Source organism: Setaria viridis, chromosome 2 (assembly GCF_005286985.2).
Source record: "Setaria viridis chromosome 2, Setaria_viridis_v4.0, whole genome shotgun sequence".
Classification (NCBI taxonomy): Eukaryota; Viridiplantae; Streptophyta; class Magnoliopsida; order Poales; family Poaceae; genus Setaria; species Setaria viridis.
The window spans coordinates 89,456-114,621 of record NC_048264.2 but is presented as its reverse complement, the minus strand read 5'-3'; the positions used below and the strand labels follow the sequence as shown (position 1 = coordinate 114,621).

Below are 25,166 nucleotides of genomic sequence, written 5' to 3'. Positions count from 1 at the left end.
AAGTCTCAACTACACCATACTGTGCTCATCGAGCCATCATAATTGTACAACAAGTACTTCCTGCACATTCTATCTCATTCATCCCTCATCTGCATTGTTGCCCTACTGTCGATATCGCAACAACAATTGCCGTCCCATACGCCACCAACTTTAATAATGTATGTACTCAATTATTCCCTACTCCAAACTTGTAGCAATGGCAAGTGTGCCTATTTTTTTTTAAATTTCGTTCATAAAGTTTGCATTGGTAGAAACATATAGTATATGAATGCTAAGATCGCATATTACGTATTCTATTACAAGGAGCTCGTTTCTAAAACATCTTGCAAGGAACCATTCCATTCCTGGATTCACCCTAGAGAATTTGCTAGCTACCTCCTAGCCCCCAGCTATTAGGACTATGAGAATGATGTCAACCAGAAGGGGATGTGAGCGAGGGGAGCCTGATGAGGGAGCGGTGGTTCTCTCTTGACACGCGGGCCCTGTGGCTAGGCGACATGTCAGCCAACTTCCCGCGCTAAGGGGCGTGGGCCCCACCCACCAAGAGCGTGGAGCATCAATAGCTCACGCCACGAGGCTACACTGAGAGCCAAGTGGGCTCGGGGCGCTCACCCCACACGCTAGCCCTCCGTCCCACAGGATCCACATGGACACGAAACCTAGCCAAACCACCCCGACCACCCCCCTCCCGCTCTCACAGGAGGTTCGAGGGGAGCATACACACACGAACACATTTCATGCGCCCGCCATAGGAGCGTATGCACAACATTGCATGCCTCCCATAGGGAATACTATCATGATAGGGCCTCATCTTGTCAGCCACAGTTGACAAGAGGGGCAGGTGCGTACGGTCGTCTCACTTGTCGTACGGGGAAACATGGGTGGCCTTCCCACCGACGTGACCTAGGGCAACTTGCACTGCTTCCTGTCACTGGTGAGTACCCTCACCTAGCCCTAACTAGTGGGGTGGTTGAAGGAATAATAAGGATTGGCGATCCTTGTTGTCTGCGCAGGTAGTACAACCACGCGGCACCTAACCCCATGACAAGCAGGTGGTTGCCAAGGAGGGGTCCCAAGCAATTTCTCCGATAGATGTATATTTCAACGGTATCATCGTTCTTAGTGTTTTATGCGCCTTCATGATCTTAGAATCGACCCCTATCATTTAGTACGCTCTTTTAAAGCTTTTCTTTGATTAGTGTATTGTTCTTAGTTGTACTTATTTATTTGTTTTGTATGCTTTTGCCGATATTTTCTTCGAGTAGAAGGATTGTTGTTTGAAAGCTTTGAAGATTAAGAGTTTCAAGAGAGCAAGAGCTGAAGAGTGGTAAGAGCAACTTTTTTTTGGAGAAAGGCAAATGTCTCTAACCATCCTTCTGTCTATGCTTATTTATAAAAATACGTTGCATCAATTGGAACATGGAGAACCACCCAGGAAAACAATGCAACCACAAGAACTACATGGCTCTGGTAATTAAAGACTCTAGTTTGAAGCGATCTCACCGAAAGAGCAAGAGGGGCGGCGGCAGATGGGGTATATCCCAGCACTCAGACTGATCTGCTCTATGGTAGCTTCACAGTCTTGAGAGAGATTTATGCTCTGCTACTGATCCGAAAACCTTAGGGGGCTACTTCTTATTAGGGAATCTTTGTAAAGATCTCGTAACGTCCCTATGCAATCACACCTCGGTAGTGTGATAAGTGCCTACTTTTGCACAGCATGGTTGGGTCTAAAGTTCTTCTGAACTTTTCGCGACTTGTGGTGAAAGTGTACAGCCTCTGCAAAGTGTAAAACTGATATATCAGCCGTGCTCATGGTTAGGAGCGGGCTGAACTCTCACATGATTAATAAACTTGAAGATAGACTTAAATCAATATTCTAGTTATTTCTTGTGGCATTGCTGAGTACCAACCATAAGTGTACTCACCCTTGCTAATTGTTGCTCAAAAGGGGAATGTGCGTGAAGTCCCGTGAAGATGATGCTAGGCCTACGCGACCCCAGTCGATTGCATGTGAAGTTTGGAGCCTTCGTTTCCAGGATTAAGCTGTATATCTCTGATAGACTCGTAAGTCATTATTTATATTCTTTTACGTGATACTATTATTGTTATTCACTGATGATGTCACTATATGTATGAAACTTGATCCTGGCATATATATAGGTAGCACTTGGTTTTGTTTTAAAATTGGGTGTGACACACATCCAATCTCATACACTAGAGTACAAGCCACAGGAACATAGAAAGTAGGGTATTGCATCATTGGTGCATGGAACCTTTAAATCTTGTGTGTTTGTGTTAGCATCTATCGGAAAAATGGCCCATGGAGAGGTCCATTTAATGGAATCCCAAAGCAAGAATGTGGTGGCTTTTAATAGTCCCATGCTGCTAGTTTGAGTTGGTGGAAACCAACTTAAATAGGAGAGCTCTCTCACTGCTCTCAATACGTAATTGAAGGAGAGAATGGGGCTTGGGTTACACAACGCACGCGCGCGTGTATTCGCGTTTCTTTTCGTGTAACCAGCTGCGTGACTTGTGACTTGCGATGCAGCGAGCAACCAAGCTAAGTTTGTGTAACCTTTTTACCGTTTTTTGTGTAATCTTTTGACAACAGTCATTAGAGGTGATAAGCATGCAGTCAATGCCTTAATCTTGAATTAACTAGACAATTACTACTGCCATTTAGTGGGCCGATTTTATAGTAGAAACGGTCAGCAGAAGGTTGTGTTCTTCTCTATAAGAAGTCCTAGAGACGTCTAGGAACATAGACGTGAGATACCCACGAATTCCTTCTCTTTCTCTTTTTCCATCTGGTGATTTGTGCTGCTGAATCTCGCCGGCTCTCCTCCTTGGCGTGCACTGAGGAGCAGGGTGAGCGGTATCTCCGAGCCGTTGCCATCGAGAAGCCTGCACGAGGGGCGGCAATAAGGTATCTGGGCAGCACAACTGCGTGACCGCTCGAATCGATCTACTACGTTCTACGCTGCCTCATCTTTGATCTGCACTGCATCGAGTAACCCTGCACCCGATTCTACACGAGGACAGGACGCTTGATCTGTAAGTCCATAGATTGGATCTGTTACAATTTGGGTTACATCATGTGCAGGAAGGTTACATGCTTAGAAGTTTTTGTTACATCTGCTTTGCTTATACTGCTTTTACACACCATTTATATGAGTATGGTGCAGGTCACGCATGTCTGTTTGAATCTAGAATTTGATTATATAGCAGTAGCAATGAGTTATGTAATACGCCTCATGTTTATATCCAGTAGATTTAAACGCATATCTCCAACAGCATCGAGCTTCATATCTAGTACACCGCCGCCTCCGAACAATTGTGGTACGAACACCGACAAAACCAAAGTGCTGTAAGGTCAAACCTATTCAACAGGTAAACACCATATCACCGGAGTATGATCGAATTCATAGCGCATCCAAACTTCGATTTAGCGAAAAATTGAACACCAGAAGATCCAGCGATGAACATTAGACCGAGCTTTGATAGAGCTATAGATAGTCCCAAGACTATTCGATCATTACATAAGACAAAAACACCAGGATGTTCATCGATCTTAGAAAGCTCAAAGCTGCACGTGGGAGTAGTGCTTGGTCAAGTAGCTCAACACTTGCAAATTAAAGTGCACTGGTATATGCATACGAGTTGCATACCTCTGTGTGCATATGCATGTATCCACACGTATGTGACAGCGAACTGAGCAGCTCAGTAGTAAGATTCCTTGTGGTGGAATTTGCTCACTAGGGTTCGAATCCACGACTCGGCACTGCATTGGTGCTCGTATTTTTCAGTGGTAGGCGACGTGTCCGTCGACAGCGAAGTGCCGGTAGCAACTTCGTCAATCTCGAGAATTTGATGGCTTAGTCTCTCGGAGGTGCTCATAGAGGTAAGGTTGCATGCTTATGTTCGTAGGGGCAAGTGTGCGTGCGTGTACGTGAGCGTCTATATCTGTACTGTGTGATTAGAAAAAAAAACACATAAGTGTGACAAGTAACCATGAGTTGGAACTGTTTATTAGAAATAAACCGGTATGATCTCATCCACCGAGTGTCTCACACCAGACTTTAAATGTGTCCGTTCGTAGCACCCCTTCCTCGTGTGTGTCTATGTATGTATGTATGTATGTAAACAGTCTAGAGATCAATACAAGGATTTATTCCTGCCTACATTTGTGTCTCTCTTTTACACTAGCACAAATTATATTACTCATCTTCATAGGAAACTCTAGCATATATACTGTAATTGTTGTCGGTTGTGTGTGAAATGAATTAAGCTGCATGATTAAGTACTATACTTGTCCATGTCAAGAACATGCATATATTATCTATCATTTGTGTAGTGCCTGGCTACGGAACAATAAGTCATATCTCGCTCCGTGATTGTGTGCCAACCAGCCAGGCCAGCTATCCGATCCCTTCATCAGTTGGTTCTATGCATGTCTAGCTCCTTTTTAGACAAAGGCATCTGCCCCGCTTTTATGTAAAGCGAAAGAATCGAAATTATCATCCTGAAACATATTTTCACAGTAGATATCTTTTTGACGTTGTACAAATTTAGTTAAATTTAAGATAGTTTGATTTGCATTGTAATAATACTAGAAATGTATTCCTTTTATGAAGGAGGGGAGTACGGTACTACTCCAATCGAACAATTTTCTTTAGGTATGTTGGGTTAATGTTTTCATAATTTTCCGCAAAAAGTTAATCTTTTAATAATGCCAGCTGTGGCAATAATCGATAAATATGTATAGGGTTATTTTTCGAGCAATTTGTAAATAGATAATTAGCGTAGTACTACCTGCAGCGGATAAACATATCATTTCAGACAAAGTAATATCTTCTTGTTTCATGTAAAGCAATATCTTAATGACACAATCAGTACATAGTAAGTTATAGACCTCCAGGGCAAATGCGGAGATAGCACGGTAAGGCCATTCGTTATTTCATATTTATTTTACAAAATGCCACGCAAGCAAGATCACATTCATACTCACTATATCCCAAATTATAGTTCGTTTTGGCATTTGTAGGTTCATAACTTTTTGTCCAAACACTAATTGGTTTGGTATGCATCTAGATAAGCACCAGCCAGCATAGAAACCATATGTGCTGGTGGGTGATCTACCACCCGCCAGCACATAAATCATCTGTGCTGGCGAGTGGCTAACGTCGTCTACTAGCATAGAGCGGTCTGTGCTAGCAGGCGAGCACCCGGCAGCACAGGCGGCATTTGTACTAGCTCAAGGTTGCTGACGGGTGCTCGACCCACCAGAACATACCCGTTTTAGCCGTTAGCACATATCTTTTGTGACCTCGTGTATTTAGCTCATCAACGTATATATATGGAGCCCTCCTGTTTTAGGTAATCCAAACGCCCCTAAAGTATCATCACGCGTGCAGTGCGTGCAGCCGATGGACCGATGAATAATCGATCGACGACATGACGTACGGATGGTTATTAATTAAATTATATAATAATGCGTGGGGCTGCCGTGCAGTGTTAAGCATGCAACTACCAGCAAGACATCGAGATGACATGCATGATTATAATGTGAACGCACGGAGACAAGACAGACCTAAGAATCCAAGCAACTAGCAGCAGCAGTCCATGGTACATGCGTGATTATAATGCAGGGATCCATGCAGGGGGACAAAACAAAACACACACAGCAGCAGAGCTGATGGATGCTGGAATGCATGTCATCTGTGTGTGCCTGTGGAATACACGTCGACCACCGTATGTACCAGCTCGCTTCCTCGCGCGTGATCCAGTAGTACTCAATTTGCTACCTCTAGAGTCCTAGACTACATATACATATAGCTAGGGCATTTATATATATATGTAGTATCTTTCTTCTTGTCAAACTCAAATTAACGTACTATTCGGCTTTACAATAATGTATGCATACACGGACTGTTACTTATTAGGTCTTGACATGATATCTCTGCAGATTAATCGTCAACTGCCTAGCAGCTGTTTGATGACTGTTGGTCCAAGTTGAAGACCCTACTTACGGTCTGCTCTTAATTAGCTTCCATCTATATTTTTGTTTTATTAAATCTAACTAGCTTGAGGCAGCCTAAGAGAGATGAGGGAACTCTGTAAAACCAAGTTGGCAAGAATCTTTATTTTTTTATGATGAGTACTGACAAATAATGAAATGGGGTCGGGTTTTAAAACTTATGGGAATGCATGAAGTTCCCGTGTCTCACACTTGACTCCTCGATTGTGTTTAACACTTGTCCTTCCTTTGAGAACGGAGAGTTTTTACCGAAGCTTTCATGATCCATTCTGTTAGCGACTCGATGCTTTCTTTTATACTTTCTATTATCATGAATATGCTTGTTCTTTAGTCTAATACTAGGTTAGACTACATAGCATGCTTTATGTAATCGTGATGATTAGATCTAATATGTTGACCCTTCATGGTAGCTAGACACGTTCACTTGTGGTCGTGCCCTTAAACTGCCTGCATCGATAGGGGGATTGTGACAGGATCTGCTTCCGTGTAAGGTGGGGATTTTCAGGGCAATGACCGGAGGTAATAGTTTAAAGATTACTTTGGATGAGATGCATGATGTGCTTGTTTATTGGCTAGAATTGTAGCTAGAAGGCGATAGGTCCTTTGTACCTTTTGTTGCGCTCTCTCATGTGTATCTGTGGATGTGATCAACCTATGCTCTATCATTCATATTTACCAGGTTTACCTTTATATGCAATCAATATTTCATATTAGGATTGATATGTCAAATTAGATGGAAAACCCTAGTAAGTTCGTTATCAATCCACGGATTGATAAACCTTGGATGAATAATCTAAGGAAAAGGCTATGATGATCCGTGCACTTGCGGTTCATAAATTGGTGCGCTAACTGCCGCCAACAAGGGCCTTGATGATGGCTGGACATGTGTCGACATTACAGGGGCTCGTGTAAGTGTGCTACATGGGTTCAGATGGTTTGATCGGTTCAAACCAGCGGCGGGTCACGCTTCGAGAGGTGTGTAGGAGGGTTTGACTGGTTTGAACAACAAAACTAGCGGTGAGTCACACATTGCGAGGTGTCTAAGAAGGTTTGCCAGTTTGAATCTCAAAACTGGGAAGGGATAGTTTAATGGTTTAGTCCTCAAAACTATTGGCGGGGTATGTCTGGTACACTGGGTCAACGGGGTAATCATGAAGCTTGCATCGAGATGAAGCAAAATCATGAATGAGTGGTATTCATTTGATGGTTCGACGAATAATAGGATGGTTTTACCCTAAGGTATTTGGGTTGCAGATGCTTCATGTAATTCCTTTTGTCTTTGGTGGCATGGTGGTCGGAAAGTGAATTTTTTTTAATGCTTTTAGGTGGAGCACTATGGTTAGTATGGTGAGGAGTTTTGATTTAGGGTTAGAAGATAGAAAAAGGGGAGGGGAGAGGCTCTTTGTCCCTCATGGTTTTGCCCTCCGATGTTGCAGAGAAGGCTGCATGGGCCAACCGTGCTGCGGCGGATGCCAGCGGCGAGGGAGCCCAGTTCGACACGGACAAGCTCTGCCGGGCACCAACTGCGGGCGAGCCACGTACAACCCAGCTGAGCTTCAGTGTACACTAGTGGTGGTGCCCTATGCGGTGTGGCTGAGGTTCGGCTGATATCGGTGGTGGTGCTCCGGCTCCTCACTCCGGTGATGGGTTCTACTCCGTGCGCACCTACTTCCCCGCACTCACAGCGCACTTCGCCCCACCTAGCCCACTGCAGCAGCGAGCTTCGCTATGCTCGCTAAGTGGGTGCGGCCTGTGCGCCGGCCAGGGGCACTTGTCACCCCAAATGTTGTGCCGCCGCGAGGGCCCGCAACGTGACTATCCACTGCACCCTCCTTGTCGGGGATAGATCCCTAGTACCCGCAAGCAAGGAAGAAGACGGACTCCTATTAGGATTCCCCTGTAATCCTACATGGACTCATACCTTGTAATCCTACTAGGACTCCTACTTTAGTAATCCCGCCCCCCTGAAGTATATAAAGGAGGGCAGGGGTCCCTAGATCAGTAGGCGAAGACCTTATAGAACCACAATAGAGGACCAAATCCTCAATACCAAACAACACCCAAACGCAGGGCGCAATATACAACACCCCGAATAGGACGTAGGATATTACGTTATTATGGTGGCCCGAATCTGTATAAATTCGTATCTTGTGTCCTCATTTTTACCTTCAAGTTTTAGATCCAATAATCCTCTACCAATCAATCTATTCTCTCGTGATACCCCTCCAACCTGGCGAGGTTGACTGTATAAAACACTGACGCTTCCGGGCCCCCTCTCCCTGCCTTCCCCGCGATGCTGCGCACCAACGGTCGCACCCCTCCTCGACGCCTCCACCAAGGGTCCATTTGGTTTTGGGACGAAGTAGGTTGGGTTGGAGCCGACCCACTTTTATGGGTTGGAGCCGACCCATCTCATGTTTGGATGGGTAGGTTGGAGCTGACCCAGTCTTTTGTTTAATTGGAGAGGTTGAGGGTTGGAATGGATGTCCATTTAACACTGTTAGTTGTGGGCCCCACCGGTCAGCTACGGGCCCACCTGTCACCCTCTCTCTATTTTCCCCCTCCCTTCCATCTTTCCCATCGAGCTTGCCCAGCCAGCGGCGGGGCTCGAGCTCGCTCGACCGCGGTGGGGCACGAGCTCGCCCACGCACCTCCTCGGCCCGCGCACCTCCCCGTTGGTACCAGTGGAGGGTGGCGGCGGAGGGCGGTGCCGATGTCGGGTGGGCGAAGGGCGGCGCCAGTGGAGGGTGATGGAGGGTCGGGCGGGCAGCGGCGGCAGCGCCAGTGGAGGGCTACGACGGTGTCGGGCGGGCGGGCGGACGCGGGCAGGGCGAACGGAGAAGAAACGGAGAAGAAGTGGGTTGGGATGATTCCACCTTTTTTCGGGGATCGGATGAACCCGGATCTATGAGGAATATTCCTCAACTGGGTTGGACCCAACCCTCACCCTCTCCAACCAAACATGGGTCGGCTCCAACCCAACCCACTTCGACCCCAGAACCAAACACACCCCAAGTGACAGTCGAGCCCCGCCCCTCCAGCCGCACCCCGCCTCCACACAATGGCATGAATTTGGAGGGGCTCCATGGGAAGTGATATCCACTGTGGGCCTCAACCGTGACCAGGACCATCCAGAATGGGGGAACTTGTAATATTTCTTGTAGCAGAATGAAAATTCGGCATTAGAGGAGGACTAGAGTGAAAAGTGCTCTCTTCCCCTTCCCACACTCTCAACCCCTACCGCAGTAGGAAGAGAGAGAGAGGGAGAGGGGGGCGGAGGGCGACGGTGGGTGTCAATCCATCGCCATCGACCCCTGCCGGACCCAGAACCACCCCCTCGCCGGAATCCACCACCCACACCCAGAGCCCACCCAGAGCCCAGAGCCCAGAGCCCCTCCTAGTCGTAGCGTAGGCACGGCCAGGCCTCCCCCTCACCGGGATCCACCATCCCCTCCCTAGGGTTTCCGGATGCGATGGCGATTCCGCCGCAGACGCCTCCCCCGCCGACATCCTGGTCGCGCTCCGTCACCGAGGCGGTGCGAGGCTCGCACCAGTTCACCGTCAAGGGTTTCTCCCTCGCCAAGGGCATGGGCCCCGGCCGCTTCGTCACCAGCGACATCTTCGCCGTCGGAGGATACCACTGGGCCGTCTACTTCTATCCCGACGGCAAAAACCCCGAGGACAACGCCAACTACGTCTCCGTCTTCGTCGCGCTCGCCTCCGACGGCGCCGACGTCCGCGCGCTCTTCGAGCTCACCCTCCTCGACCAGTCAGGCCGCGCGCGCCACAAGGTCCATTCCCACTTCGACCGCGCGCTCCAGGCAGGCCCCTACACGCTCAAGTACAGGGGATCCATGTGGTACCATCCCTCCCTCCCTCCCTCACCCGCATTTTACTTTACCCCTTTGCTCTAGTATTAGATTGATTATGTTAATTACATCGGCTACAGTCATCTGCTCCCTTGATGAATTGCAACCAATGTCGCTACTCTCAAGTTAGGTTATTGGGGAGAAATCGATAAGGAAGCATCTTTTGTTTCTCTGATTATTCCCATCATCCTTTCCATTTCAGGGGTTACAAGCGCTTCTACAGAAGGTCACTCTTGGAAACATCTGATTTCTTAAAGAATGATTGCCTAGTGCTCAACTGCACTGTCGGTGTTGTCAAGAACCGTATCGAAACACCAAAGAACGCCCAGGTTCATTTTCCACTTTCGGACATGGGCCGCTGCTTCAAGGAGCTCCTCAGCCTCGGCATTGGATGTGACATAACCTTTGAAGTGGGTGACGAGAAAGTCAGGGCACATAAGTGGATTCTTGCTGCTCGCTCTCCGGTGTTCAAAGCCCAATTCTTTGGTCCTATTGGAAAACCTGATCTGCACAGAGTTGTCGTGGAGGATGTGGAGCCTGTTGTCTTCAAGGTAATGACTAGGTTGCTCCACTCCAACATATGTCCTCTGTACGCTACTGCTCAAGGCACTTGTTGTCTGAAGCTGTAGTTTAACCTATATCCAGGAGGGATGCATAGTTAGGCGGGTAATTTTTTTTTATGTAAATTTAGTGCTCAAACTGGAGGCGTTTTGATTATGCTTTTGCACCATAAATTAAGAACGCAATCAGTCTCAGTCTTATTCCTAGTAGAACTAATCTTTTTTTTTTGTTTCTGCATTGTAATGCTTCTTATAGCTTCTTAATGTGTTGGAACTTTTTACTTTGGAAAAAATAATTCAATGCATTGCTATTTGATTGAAGCGCTTTGATTATGCTTTTGCACCATAAATTAAGAACGTAATCAGTCTCGGTCTTATTCCTAGTAGAACTAATCTTGTTTTTGTTTCTGCATTGTAATGCTTCTTATAGCTTCTTAATGTGTTGGAACTTTTTACTTTGAAAAAAAATAATTCAATGCATTGCTATTTGATTGGAAGTATCCCCTTACTATAATGCCATTTCCCCCGCCCCAATGCAGGCAATGGTGAACTTCATATATGCTGATGAACTTCCTAGCATTCATGAACTTGCTGGATCTGTCTCGATGTGGACATCAACAGTAGTAGTACAGCATTTATTGGCCGCGGCTGATAGATATGGATTGGACCGGCTGCGTATCTTGTGTGAAGCAAAGTTATGTGATGAACTGACTCCTGAAACAGTCGCAACAACATTAGCCCTAGCTGAACAGCACCATTGTGCTGAGCTAAAGTTCGCCTGTCTAAAGTTTGTTGCTGTTAGAGAAAATTTGGGAGGTATGACTTTATCTCTGGAATATGAAGCATACTTTATGTCTATGATTCTGTTTGCAGTACACAGCATTTTGTGTATTCTGTTTATCAAGTTCTGCACCACTGGAGGGTTGTTTTCTTGGTTGTTCAAAGAATATATCTAACCATCTAAAGTATGGTGCATGGTGAGATACAAAGGTGTGACGTGTGTGTAGTTTAGATTTTCCTATATATATTCCTACTCTGCGATGTTTTTCTAGGGTAATCTACGTGATTGATGTTTTCCTATGGCTTAGGGCACTAAATTGAAGGGGTTAAATAGGCTAAAATCTCTTATCCTATTTTTGATCTGGAATGTGCCCTGAAACACAGGCTGGAATGTCAGGCTGGCTGGAAATAAGTGTGCAATATTTGTATATTTCGGTAGTATGATTGTCGTGCTAGATAGGTACTATCAGTGGTGTAGCCTTTATTACTTTCTTAAATGTTGTGATTGGATGGGTATATCTACCATTTTTGTGGGTGCTTGTGACTGGCTTAGTGGTGCTTAATTCATTTGGCAAATGTCGCAACCCTTGCACTTCTCGTCAAATAATATAATGATGCACTAATCTTATCCAGTACCCTAAAAAGCATGACCAAACTCTTATATAATGGTGTTACATTGTACAGGATTTAATAGCATTGACATATGTTTCACATTCTTATCTCATGTTTCAAAATAGTGTTGATGTTGTGCTCAAGGATTTCCAGTGAAGCATCAGGATGGATGAATCCATGACTTTTAGCATCTATTTTCTTATTAGAAAACAGCTCTTGTTTGAAACTGTTTGGAGTGCTTATTAGTACAGTTCATTCTGCCAATGCTAAAAACTAGAGCTATAAGTTCCTGATGTCAGCATACTGTGCCTGCGTGCAGTCCAGTGGGTCTGGGTGGGTGATTGGGTGGCCACACAAGCATACACATTCTATGTTTGTTTGTCCAGGGCTGTGGTTAATCCAATTCTGGTGTCATCCTTGTGGTATTCAAGGAATTGATTGTAAATTCTATTTCCAACATAAGAATGACCATTTTCTTTTTCTCTTTTAATCATCAGTCCGTCAATATCTGCACTTTCATTATCTCCAGTCTTTGGTGTGGTAACTTCAAATGGTTGCTCACTTGATACTTGATTTCTATATTACTATGCTGAAATATGATTAGTTTGTGCCTAGCTATGCAACTTTATCCTAGTTGCATCGGCCATGTCAATACAAATGAAGAAGCATCATGATGTGTCTGCCAACCTTAAAAAGATCTGCTCTTATAAATAATCTTCATCTTTGAGTTATTAGAACAGAAATGCAAAGCTGCTTGCCATTGTTAGTGTAGAGGAAGAATAATAACCTTGAGCGGCAGAATGATATTAGACCCCTTGGATTTTCCAATGATCCTTCACTCTGACAGTCTATATATGAAGTGTTGGTGAAGAGATATCAAGGTGAATCAGTAGTAGTACAATGTACAATGGCAGATTCAATTTCTCAAAAGGTTATTTAGCACCCTTCCCTGTTTTGGGTAGTTGGTCTCAGTGTGCCTCCAGATGATAATTCTAGGTCCAATCATCATCAACTCAGCCTCATTTAGAGGCCTTTGTTCTGTGTGTTTGTCAGATTGGTCTCTACAAGACTAACTCAGCCAAGGCTGTTCTGTTGTCTTGTGACACCTGCATCGGTTGTAACTGAATTACAGTTTTAGCCCGATGGGTGTTGTTTGCTGAATTTCTCATGCTGTGCTGTTGCTGCTGTTGTTATTCTGCAGCTGTTATGGATACAGAAGGCTTTAATTACTTGGAAGAGACATGCCCGTCCCTACTATCTGACTTGTTAGCCACTGTGGCAGTTGTGGACGATGATCATGCATCTGTTAACCGAAAGAGGGGAGTTTGTGGGAACGAAGGCGCAACACCAGTCGAAAGTGTTGAGGCTAGTGAAAGGCGCATCCGGAGGAGGTTTTAGCGGGCTGGTTAGATGCAAGCTGTAAACTAATGTAACTAAAATGCTGCCTCGCTTCCCAGGATCCGTATGCTATGGTGGGGGAAGGGGGATGGAAGTTCTGAGGTGACGGTTCAATGTAGACTTGAGTAGCTTGTGAATAATCTTGTATCCTGATGATTTTGTATTGCAGAAGTTGTAAATTTGTTACTAGCATGGAAAATTTATGTTGCAGGTTGACATGTGCAGCTGTGATAATCTGTGTCATGAAAAATGAGGAATTTACCATGTTTCAATGTTGTGTTCTGATGTGGTCGTCAGGATGGTAGGAATGCTGGATCGAAGAGGTTCTGGCGATATGTGATGATGAAAGATTGTTTATATCTCAATCAAATGTGTTCAAAATTCAATTACATTTTTGCAGATAAATAATTTCATGCTGGCATCAAATCATCCGCGAATGAAATTTTCGATAGTTTCCTGCTTGGTACCTTTTTTAGCAACATCGAATATTGAGTTTTAATGTGGATAACATCCCAGTCCTGTTGTGATGTAAATGCATTGTGAATCCATTTATTTGGCTGTAAGTACATAGTAGTAAAGTACCAAGCGAACAGACTGCATCAACCAATCCAAAATGAACCACAAACATTTCAAGGACAAGCCATGCTAACTGAATCTCCTGTGCAGGAGATGCATCAGTGGGCACAGAATCTGCGTCTGGCTGAAACCTCCCGATGCCTGCGAGAGACGTGGCAGAACACAGCCAAATAAGATTTGTATGAACGTGCTCCAAGGTATAATCGATCTTTGATGCACCACTCCACAACCACAATGGGTTGAAAACAAAGGAGAGAGGGTCTTTGATGTACCTCGACGACAACGCGAGCCCAGAGCTTGTCGGAACGATGCTCCAGCACTCCTTTTAGTATGCTCACCTCAAGGCCCTTCAGCACATGCGCCATCTCAAGAAAGACTTCATAATCCTCGCACATCATCTGGATGAAGCAATTGATGAGAATACTTCCCATTATGAAAAGACAAAACCCATGCATGCAGAACAGTCACCTCAATGAGAAGATGGTCAGGCATATCGAGCTCTTCAACTCTCAGAGGGCAGCTTTCAAGTTGTTTCTTTGTCTCATCGCGGGACTCCTTGTCTTCCAATGTATTCTGAATCTGTTTCAGTGTTGCGGCAAAACAGAAATCAAGCATCAGACTTAAAATACAAATACCACATGGACTTGTTGACTCAATATATGATAGGATATATTTGGATTTAAAGAAGCTTACCTTCTCAGCTTTCTCGGATACACTCTGGAGGAACAGCATGTATGCTATGGTTTTGTCCAGTAGAGCATCAATGCTACACTGTTTATGCAACAAGATGTAATCAGCACTTATCACTTCATTTTTGCCATGCAAACACAGCTTTAACGAGGCTTGAAACAAAAAAGAAGAAGTTAGAAGCCAAACCTTTGATGCATTTGGAATGAGCTCCCTCAATCCCTTCATCCTATCTTGGATCAATTGCCTGTCTCTTGGTCTTGGTCTCTGGAGCTCAACTTTCCTGCATCTTTTTTTTATTTTAGCTGAATTTGTCCCCAATGTATTTCGAACTATGTATTCTTCAGTTATGGTCTTGTTGGTTTCTGTAGGTGAAGCATCAGTCGTTGCACAAATTATGAAGCCTTCGTTCTCATTCATGGGGATAGGTGAAAGTTCTTGACCACCAGGGATATCAGGAACTGACGATTCATCCAGCCTCAACGCATGATCTTTTTCAATTTGTGTTTCGCGTGTAAATGGAGAATTAGTTGAGTGAGAAGATGCATTATTCGACGTATGACCAATCTGGTCAATTACAGTATCTAGTAACAGTTCTGCATAATTGTTGGTTTCAAGCTCCACGTAAAAGTCAGCATTGTTGCCATTCATTTGAAGGGGAGCAGAGCTTGTATGCTTCAACCTACTATGCCACATGAAGAGCTCATGTTCTTCCCTGCACAATTCCATGAGATCTCTGTGAAATTCTGAATGAGTTGAAGAATTTGGAATCACTACACCATAATTTAGAACAGTGCTGCCATCACCACAAGTATTCTCTTGATATCCATGTGCCATATCTGTCAGGGTAAAGCCATTGAAATATTCATACTCCATGGTTCCATTACCATCCAACAGTCCATTAGGCGGACCTGTTGGACTAGTTCTGTAAGAGCCAATAGTGATGTCTTCTGATATTGGAAATTCCGGTGAACTGAAGGCATGTGTCAAACTGAGGTGATCATTCAAAAGCTCAGCTGAACTATCGATCTCAAACAAGTTGACGTCTGGATGTTCATTTGATAGAGTTGCAGTAGGTGACCTCAAAGTATTTGAGTAGGCAGGCCCAACAGATAATGAGGTATGAGAAACCGGATCATCATAAAGCTCATGAAACAAGTCCTTGATGAGTGCCACCAATGCTGAACTTTCAAAAACCTGAAGGAAGTGAATTTGCAACAACATTTTGAATTAAGCATCCCAGTTATGCAGCAATGGCTCAGACTCTCTAAACCCATGATATTCCTCAATTGATGGAACAATGTAGACACATTGGTTATCAAATACCAATCATACTAAAAAAATTATTTTATTAGACAAGCTGAGCGTACCTTATGTAAAGAGCCCAATTGAAGAACCCCGTGAGGAACCACTGGTACAAGCAGTACTGTCTACAGGTAAAAAAAAAAAATACAGATATCAGTTTAGTCAAGCAGGATGTTTGCAGTGCAGCTGTTTAATATAGGCATAAACTGTAAGTGATATCCGGTAATTGAAAAATATAAGTCGGTTACCTTGATTCCTGCTGCAAATTGAAGCTCCCAGTCTTCTCGGTACTGAAAAGATAAGATGTTGAAACCACATCCTCTGCTATGCAAGATCAACATTACATAGATGTGGACTGCTAACTGTAAAATCAACTCACCTTAGGCATAGATCTTGAACAAAGCTCGTTAGCAGAAATCAAGCAATGTTGTCCTGTAAGTGCTACTTTACCAATAATCCTGTCAAAGTAGGAAATGTTACAGACAATAACCTTAGGCTTGGGAGAAAAAATTATTCGCAAAACAGGTGCATCCAACATTAACTGAAAGAAGTTGAGTAGTATGCAAGCATGCTTACCCTTCTCCAAGAGGGTACAAATGGCTAGTCATTCTCAGCAGTGCTGCCTCAATGGGGCAAAATGGATAGCATTTGTTGTAGCAAGAGGATGATACCATCTGAATCTTACTAACAGTGGGGCCAGAAGAAAGATCTCCCACTTGTCTGTCTTTTATCACTTTATCAACATAGCCATCGCCCCAAGTCAAGATCCTGCAAGACATATTATCCAATTATGAAAGAGTGAGATGAAGACTCCTTAGTGTTGTTTTTCTGTAAGTCTTTTTTTGTGAAACCCCAAAATCCCCTGCCCTGGCTCAAAGTGGGGTGATGTTGTTTTGTAATTTGGCCCATTTTTCCCTCTCTTAATACAAAGATGCGCAGCTCTCTTGCGTGTTCGAGAAAAAAAAAAGAGTGAGATGAAGACACTACAAACAGAAATTTCTTAACACCAAGTTTGTGCTAATCCATGCCAACTTCAAGTATAAGCTTTTGGCTAATGCTCTCATTCAATCATAGGAGGTCTAGTTACAACCATGACTTTAAGCTATGGAAAGTTATTTGAGCATGCTTGAAGATTGTATAGTGAGCAGTAGTTATTCTTGGACTTGATATGAGAATTGGAGTTATACTTCGAATTTTCATGCATGCTAGGTCAATAACAGTGTGCCAGAAACAAACAAATAGACTTACCACCCACTCATCTCGCTTTTGAAAGACCAGAAGATGGCATACCTCCATAGACCATCAGAACACAGGCCTTGTAACAATTGTATCATATGTGTGCCCATCCCTTTAATGTGGCTACAGCTCAAATTTCATGCATAAAGGTACATGAATTAACTAGGAGAATTATGTATCTAAGTAGCAGGAAGTTAAGAAAGACCAGGAGGCTAGCTGCAGCGGTAAGATGCTCTTCCCGCTTGCTTCCACCGCAAAGAAGCTCGTCGTTTAATTAACTGGCCCAAGAAACCCAGAAGCACAACTCCCATAACTCTTCTAATTATCGTTAATTCCCCTCACTTAACTCCTTGCAAGACTAATCAAGAAAATTCAGTGGCCAGGCTCATTTTCAAGAGGCAACATCTTGAAAGAGAGCAAGTCTTGAGAGCCTCAAGGTCCGGTGCTGCAGGTATATGATTTAGACGTCAGAACTCAGAAGACATGCAGCAGAAAATAACTCTCAAAATCAAAAACAGTTTGTGCTCTGTAAATTTGACATTCCTTTTTATTCACCAAAACTGAAAAGATGGACTCAAAGAAAAGGGAGGGGAACATACTGCAAGAACAATCAAAGATTGCGATTTTGATATTTATGAAACAAAAATATAATTGAGTGAAAGATGAAACGAGATCTGCCAAACAAGGTTTGATTCTATTTGACAAGGGTTTAAACAGACCTGAAATAAGAATATAATCGATCTGTAGAAGAAGCAGAGAACGTGAGAGGAGACCAAGGCCAAGAGGTGGCACCAATGAAAGCCAGGCTGAGGAGGAGGGCAGTTGGGTCCTATTGGTTCCCTTCTAACCAGCAGGACATTAGCTGCTTTAAGACCTTGATTTTACTAGGCACTATTATTTTTTAACAGATACAGTAGGGAAGTCTTCTCACAAATATATAGATGATGTCTTCTACCACAGACAATTAGCAGTACATGCAAGATTAAATGCAGGAAAAAAAACAAGCGATCGAAGAGCGGTCCACAGTTGGCGATGCTGACAAGATTTCAAGAAAGGAACGATTGACAAGCTACCAAAATACTTCTTTAAATAAACATAATACCTTTTTTCAAGGTGTCCATTCCATGACATTAGTTAGTAGCTGCAGGTCCAAGACAACGTAGCAAGAGGTGAATCAAGTAATAATAAGTTCAATATATAATCGAGTAACTACAAAGCTGGCTGGTTATGATTCGAGAAAAAAAACAGAGAGCTGGTTCTGAGTCCACATTTTGCAACAAGTCAACATATTACTATATTGTATGGTCCACATTTTTTGGCAAGACATCACCAATAATGGTTGAGGAAGCTAAGTAGTCTAAATCAGTTGCATCATGCTTACCCCAATTTTTTTTTATTGGTAAAGGCAACCGTTTGGTAGGTGAGTTGTGATGGTTGACTATATATGGTGCTCTCTTCCTTTAAGCATTTCCTCTCTTTTCTGCTGGCATGACATAAGCTGATAAGGATCGATTAGTATGGCCTAATTAAGAGGCGCTCAACTGACCAGGCGCGTCTTTTTGGAAAACGTTAGCAAATAAAAGCTTCTTCTCCCCGTCAGTCTGGTACATGTAGTTTAATAAATTGTGTTAATTCCGACTTGTGGTTAATTCAGTTGGTCCACTTCTCAAAAAAATATCAGTTGATACTTGGTTTACACATATCATAACACTATTACCATTTCTAATGCTGAAAGATTTTCCATAATTATTATTTGTCCTGTCTGTATAGAATTAGAATGTCTTGACTGCCGTCTCGAACAGGCAAAACCCCTCCATTTGCAAATACAAGCCAGCCTAGAAATATAATCCATGCACAGACAAGTATAGAGCTAGACATGCAGCATGTAGAAAAAAACAGTTAGGTTGCACAAAGCAAATTAATGGAATAACTTCACACTGAGATGTATCACTTGATCCTGTGTGTTACAGCAGACTGCCAGGAACAGATTAGAGAATGCAGGTATTTCATTGGTTGTAGTAGAGCCTTGGAAATTTAGTTCATCACCCCAGGTCAGCCCTTGTGTCTCTGAAAAACTGCTGGTGAGAAACATGAGGTGCCTGTCATCCTTCTTTATCAAATGGCAGAGAAAACATATAGAAGCACAAGCAGCAACAGAGAGGAGGTGGACAGAATCTTGTCACAAGCTCAGTCAGAACTCAGAAGAGCACAGCAGCCTGCATTAACAGGTTATAGAAATATAGTCAGGATCTAATTACATGTCAGTATTGTATATGTCAATATCAACAAACTTATCAACGTTTTTTAGCATGTCTTTATAATGTACAGACTATAGAGTAACTTAGAAATGCCCAAAATAGTATTTTACTATGTACCTCGAGTGGGACTGCATTCAAATAAGCCGATAGAGGGGGATTAGGGCACTCCCCATGAAATTTGTAAGCAAGACATAGAACATGGCCAATTACTCACAATTTCACAAGTACTTCTTATGAGCAATGCGTGCCTTCCAACATTGACTTCAAACATTGAGTGCCTGCCATCAGCAGCCACAGAGTGAAGCCTTTACTCGGATATTCAGAATGAAAAGAAACTGTAGCTAACATATTATTATACTCTTTCCAGCTCCTTAGAATTACCTTGAACTACCATGAGCCTTCAAAACATACATAGAAATGTCTCGATAGACTCCATATTCTGAGCAAATAAGTACAGAAGTACAAGAACTATTAGCATAAGCAGATCTTATGTTCAGGAACATCGAAGCTGCTTCGGCTTACTGGCATGATTTTTTACTGATGTGAAGTAAACACACTAGATGAACTTTTCCTTTCGAGCTTTTCTAGTTAATCTGTTATCTCTGACCCCTTCATGGAGAACTTCATAAGTAGAGTAACTAATGTGACCCTTCTTCATCAATTCCTCAACAAGTATCTTTGGTGCAGCTATCTCCTTCTTATCAGCACTTAAGATGGTATCAACAACCTCGGGAACAACTCCTATTCTCAGCATGATGTGAATAACGGAAACAGCTTCGGAAATCCGATGATTCACTGCAAGTGAATTTATTACACGACCAAAAGTCACCATGGATGGAACAAAACCCTTGTTTACCATTTCTGTCAGATGCGCATATGCACGGTCAACATTTGCAGCCTTGCATGACCCATCAATAAGAACACGATACGTATAGAGATCGGGTTTATAGCTCTTGCTTATCATTTCATCGAAAATATTTTCAGCCATTTCCATATTCAGCTTACTAGAATATGCACCAATCAAGATGTTGAAAGTATCAGCTGTCGCAGAGTACCCTTTCTCATCCAACTTCTGAAAAAGTAGGTATGCTCCATCAAGATCACCATTCCTGCAGAACCCATGAATCAGCGTGTTGAAACTAACTGCATCAGGAACTAACCCTTCCTGACTCATCCTGAGTATCACCCCAGAAGCCGCTTCTAGTTGGTTGATCTTGCAAAAATTCTCTATCAGTATGTTGTACGTAATAGCATTTGGTCGGCATCCTTTAAGAATCATCTCTTCAAATGTTTCGTTGACTTCCTTGGACTTCCCAGCTTTGCAGAGGCCATTCAGAACCGAGTTGTATGTAATAGCATCAGGGGCGATGCCATATGTCCACATTCTTTCAACAAGCTGAAGTGCTCTGTCCAGCTTCAACCTCTTGCAGTAGCCATCAATCAATGTGTTGAAGGTAAAGACATCTGGAAGGTATCCTTTCACAATGGCATCATTCATTACAACTGTCGCATCTGAAATATTTCCCATTTTGCATAGTCCATTGATGACAATGTTGTACGTCCAAATGTCGGGCTGGCAGCCATCCTCGACCATCTCATTCATGATCTGCAAGGCATGCAAGATCAGGCCCTGACGACAAAGCCCCTTGACAAGAGAGTTGTAGACGACAAGGTCAGGCTTCAGGTCTTTTGCCCGTGCCTCGCTAAAGAGCTCCAGGGCCCTCTCGACATCACCCTCGGCGCACAGTCCATTGATCAGTGAGCAATATGTGATCCGGTCAGGCACAAAACCTTTGAAGACAGCATCTTTCAGAAGCTCGGTAGCTTCCTGCAGCAAGCCCCTCTTGCAGTAGCCATCGATGATGGTGTTGTAGGTGAAATCATCTGGCATGCATCCCCGGTTCATCATCCTACGAAGATACTTCGCAGCTTCCCAGACCTTGGAGTTCTTGCAAAGGCCGCGCATCAGTGTGTTGTAAGTCACAACATCAGGCAAAATGGAGTAGTCCATCCTCTCCACGAGCGCAACAGCCTCTCCCAACATGCCACTTTCACAGAGTCCACGGATCCATATGTTGTAGGTGAACTTGTTGGCCGACATCCCCCGCTTGAGGACCTTGGCGAGAAGGGCCCCGGACTCCATGATATCCCCTTTCTGGCAAAGAGGGTGCAAGACATTGTTGAAAGTGGCAACGTCAGGGAAGACATCCCTCCCGAGCATTTCATCGAACAGGTGACGTGCGTCGTGACCCCGGCCGTTGGCATAGAGCCCCCGCACGACCGTGCAGTAGGCGAGCGGTTTGGCGTCACAGCCACGGTCCGGCAAGGTGCGCAGCAGGCGCAGCGCTACGTGCGGGCGGCCGGTGAGGCAGAAGGACTTGAGGCGGACGGTGTGGGTGCGGACGTCGGGAGGAACGCCGGCGGCAAGCATCCTGACGTAGACCTTGTGAGCCTGGTCGTGGTAGTCGGCGTTGACGAGGGCGTCCATGATGGCGTTATAGGCGGGGGTGGCGGGCGGGCAGCCGAAGAGGTCCATGCGCTCGAAAGTGTCGACGGCGGCGCGGAGGCGGCCGGCGCGGGCGTAGGATTGAATGGAGGCCACGTAGAGCGGTTGGAGGGAGTCGGGGGCGAGGCGGGAGCGCGCTGAGGCGAGGGCGGCGTCGACGTCATCGAGGCGGCCGGCGGAGGCGAGGTCGCGGATGAGCGCGCGATAGGAGGGGAGCGTGGAGGCAGTGGGCTCGGAGGCGGAGGCGGGTAGCTGGGGAGGGTGGCGGGTGATTACTGGCGGCGGGCGCGGCGGCATCGCATCCGCGGCGCGGGGGGCGGCCCCTGGCGGCGTAATTGCAATGGAGGACTATTTTGCAAAACATCCGTCATCCATATGGGCTGGGTCGCATTGCATTTATGGTGGCTCGGCCCGGCCCGATAGGACGCAGTTCGGGGCCTGTTGGGCTCCTCTCCTCCTCGACTCCTCCACTTGAGTTGAGGAGACATTGGGCTTCGCAATGCATTCATGCATGATTCCACGGCATGACGTGACTGCTCTCTTATTCCACCATCGATCCATATCCGCACGTACAATCCGATCCATCCCCTCATCTATTAGCTAGCTACTCCTAGCTAGCTAGGTAGCAGCATATGCAGCTGTCAACCGTCAACCGCCGGTTGTGCCGACCAGATCGACGACAGTTATGGTGGTCGGCGCTCTGGCACTTGATGCAACTTTGTTCATGAACGGAATAGCCTGCTGTAACATTATGCATGCATATATATTCGAGATGTGATGTTGAGTCCATTACATGCATCTATCTATCTGCTGCCAAGCATCACATGGATGCATGCATGCATCAATGAATGAATCCAGGCCATTAATTTGACCATACCTGGCCTGCTGCATCGCATTCGCATGCATGTGCTGTGTGTTGTTGAATCCTCATCCATCAGTAGTTCAGGACATGCATCCATCAGTAGTTCAGTACATGCATGTACATAAACAATCGATTCGATCGATCCATGTATAGAAAACGACCGATATCGATGCATATAACTCCAGCTACCAGCATAGGCCGTCTCTCCATCTATAAAACAAAGTTGCATCGCATTGCATTGGGCCAGCCAGTGCCAACAGAGAGGAAAGCTAGCACTAGCAGCCTCCATCTCCTTCCTTATTAGCTTCGTTCCTCTGCAAATTAAACATATATAATATTGGATGGTGATCACGGCGGCACGCTACTGAAAAACTGAGCATTTGTCCTTAGGCTCAGTATCGGTTGCATTTTGACCCGGTACTAATATGAGTATTAGTACCGGGTTTAACGGATAATCCCCGAGGAGCCCCCTAACCCCCATTAGTACCAGGTGGAGGTTCTACCCAGTACTAAAGGCTCTTAGGCACTTTAGTACCGAGTGGGAGCTCCACCTGGTACTAGAGCTCCACCCGCCGCCTGCCGCATCCATCCATCTGTCTCCCTTCCTATCTCTCTCCTCTATCTCTCCTGTCTCCCTTCCTCTCCCAGCCGCTTCCTCTCCCTTCCTATCTCCTTGCTCTCAGCACCTCCTCTCCCGACCCCTTCCTCTGCCTCCCCTCCCCTCCCCCCTCCGCTCGCCCCTCACCGACAGTGAGGAGCAACGGCGGGGCAAGGTGAGGCGGTGGCGGGGGCGGCGGCGGGCGGGCGGGAGTGGTGGGCAGGCGAGCAGGGGCGGCGGGACGGAGGAGGGTGGGAAGCGGAGGGCAAAGGGCCGCGGGCTGAGGCGGGTGGGCGAAGGGTGGTAGGGCCGAGCGGAGGCGGGCGGCGGGAGAGGGTGTGGGGGCTGCGGGAGGCAGGGGCGGCGGGGGCAGGGTCGACGAGGGATTTCAAATTTTTTATTTTTTAATACCCCTTTAGTACCGGTTATTTCAACCGGTACTAAAGGGTCCCATTTAGTACTGAACTAGTAGTATCGGTTGTGAAACCGGTATTAAAGAGGTTCCCAACTGGTACTGATGGTGCATTCCCTAGTAGTGAGCAGCAGGAAGCAGCAGCAGCTACTGGCATGCATGCTATCGATATCTACAATAAAAACTGGTATATATGTTATGTGCATGACACCATGCGCGCAGACATGCATGTGTACTACTATTTTAGATGCACATATAAGTCAGTCTATGTATTATATATATTTGTGTGTATCCCTATACTACTCCATTCCAAATTGTAAATCGTTTTGATTCTTTTAGATCCTTCATAAATATTATTATCTAGACATACACTATATCTAGTCAAATCGACCTACAATTTGGAACATAATATGTGTTTACGTGCATATATATGAATATGTGTCTCCAAAAAAATTTTAAAAAAATGCTTGGGACATGGTACTCTTACCTTCGAGATCGAGACATAGATGGCTTCTATAGAAAGTTCAAAAATCAAAACCTCTCCCATTGTTTTTACAGTTTTCACCTCTCTAATTAACCCTCTTCTAGAGACGGGGACCTGCTTCTCACCATTGGAGATCACCTCTCTTGAGCCGGCGCAGCAAAGCCGACGCAGATGAGGGAAGAATGTATCTGTGCCGGTGCATGTAAGCCCCGGCAAGGATAAGCAATTATCACTGTCAAACTTGGTTGTGACCCGGTAAGAATATTATACTGATTAACCAAACCAAATTACAACTAGGTTCGGGATGGATACTTGTGTATATATCGCACCCGGTAGTAATTAACATTACTCCGGCATGCATGGCTTGTTGATGTATGCTTCGTCCGTTCTAAATTGTAGGTTATTTTAACTTTTTTAAGTTTATAGATAGTATTATGCATCTAGATATAGTGTATGTCTAGGTGCATGATAATATCTATGAACTAAAAAAGTTAAAACGACCTATAATTTGAACGAAGGGAGTAACTACTACGGGCTCTGCTTATACACCAGCACAGATATATATTGTATCAAGATTCTAAAAATAAAACCGGTCACTAATATGCTAGCTAACTGAGTAAAATGCTGGTAATCCGTACATAACACAAGAGGCAACGCTAATTATATCGTCCAAGAGTGCGAGTGGGGCTTCCAAGTGTGGGCTGAATTTCTCCACACTAAAGAATATACCAAGAACTTGAGTATCCTAGTGAGATTCGGAAACTCTGTAATACTAGAACTCGGCCGGCTTGCCGGAGAAATTGGATAGTGAATCATTCGTCCTTGTACTGAACCTATTCTTGTAAACTATCGCCAACTCCACAAGCATCGTTACAGTATAGGCTATATTTATAGGAGCTGCCATTCCCAAGGGTGGGTGGAGGAAGACCTATGGTTACTGGGCCCGGCTCTAGCATGGGCTGAATTTCTCCACACTATAAAAT

General features: G+C 44.8%; 3 protein-coding genes across 5 annotated transcripts; 1 reads left to right on the top strand and 2 right to left on the bottom strand.

Annotated features, from left to right (window-relative positions):
* The first annotated feature begins 9,247 nt into the window (after positions 1–9,247).
* Positions 9,248–13,531, top strand: LOC117842335 (BTB/POZ and MATH domain-containing protein 3). 2 transcript variants are annotated; one of them, XM_034722744.2, is made up of 4 exons: positions 9,248–9,899; positions 10,112–10,460; positions 11,009–11,285; positions 13,144–13,531. In XM_034722744.2, exons 1-4 carry the CDS (start codon positions 9,514–9,516, stop codon positions 13,257–13,259), a joined length of 1,128 nt encoding a protein of 375 aa, XP_034578635.1. In that variant the 5' UTR covers positions 9,248–9,513; the 3' UTR covers positions 13,260–13,531. The 2 variants fall into 2 exon arrangements, with proteins under 2 accessions (XP_034578635.1, XP_034578633.1); XM_034722742.2 differs by having other exon boundaries at positions 9,250–9,899; positions 13,063–13,531.
* Positions 13,532–13,778: 247 nt separating this feature from the next.
* On the bottom strand, positions 13,779–18,063 carry LOC117842334 (transcription factor EMB1444). Its single transcript, XM_034722741.2, has 11 exons — positions 17,783–18,063; positions 17,076–17,508; positions 16,404–16,595; positions 16,207–16,285; positions 16,076–16,117; positions 15,893–15,952; positions 14,712–15,719; positions 14,529–14,606; positions 14,304–14,414; positions 14,108–14,233; positions 13,779–13,976 (listed from the first exon to the last, which is right to left on the bottom strand). The coding sequence occupies exons 2-11, from the start codon at positions 17,171–17,173 to the stop codon at positions 13,905–13,907; spliced, it is 1,866 nt and encodes a 621-aa protein (XP_034578632.1). The 5' UTR covers positions 17,174–17,508; positions 17,783–18,063; the 3' UTR covers positions 13,779–13,904.
* Positions 18,064–18,928: 865 nt separating this feature from the next.
* Positions 18,929–22,161, bottom strand: LOC117842333 (uncharacterized). Of its 2 annotated transcripts, none has more exons than XM_034722739.2 (3): positions 19,703–22,161; positions 19,439–19,599; positions 18,929–19,279 (listed from the first exon to the last, which is right to left on the bottom strand). In XM_034722739.2, the coding sequence occupies exon 1, from the start codon at positions 22,122–22,124 to the stop codon at positions 19,878–19,880; it is 2,247 nt and encodes a 748-aa protein (XP_034578630.1). In that variant the 5' UTR covers positions 22,125–22,161; the 3' UTR covers positions 18,929–19,279; positions 19,439–19,599; positions 19,703–19,877. The 2 variants fall into 2 exon arrangements, with proteins under 2 accessions (XP_034578630.1, XP_034578631.1); XM_034722740.2 differs by having other exon boundaries at positions 19,536–19,599.
* Positions 22,162–25,166: the final 3,005 nt, after the last annotated feature.

Coding starts and splice junctions, on each gene's coding strand:
- LOC117842335 (XM_034722742.2), top strand. CDS start 9,514: ATGGCGATTCCGCCGCAGACGCCTCCCCCGCCGACATCCTGGTCGCGC. Junction 9,900..10,111: donor AAGTACAGGGGATCCATGTG/GTACCATCCCTC, acceptor TTTCCATTTCAG/GGGTTACAAGCGCTTCTACA. Junction 11,286..13,062: donor TGTTAGAGAAAATTTGGGAG/GTATGACTTTAT, acceptor GTTATTCTGCAG/CTGTTATGGATACAGAAGGC.
- LOC117842334 (XM_034722741.2), bottom strand. CDS start 17,173: ATGGGCACACATATGATACAATTGTTACAAGGCCTGTGTTCTGATGGT. Junction 15,720..15,892: donor AATTGGGCTCTTTACATAAG/GTACGCTCAGCT, acceptor CACTTCCTTCAG/GTTTTTGAAAGTTCAGCATT. Junction 14,415..14,528: donor TATCCGAGAAAGCTGAGAAG/GTAAGCTTCTTT, acceptor ACACTGAAACAG/ATTCAGAATACATTGGAAGA.
- LOC117842333 (XM_034722739.2), bottom strand. CDS start 22,124: ATGCCGCCGCGCCCGCCGCCAGTAATCACCCGCCACCCTCCCCAGCTA.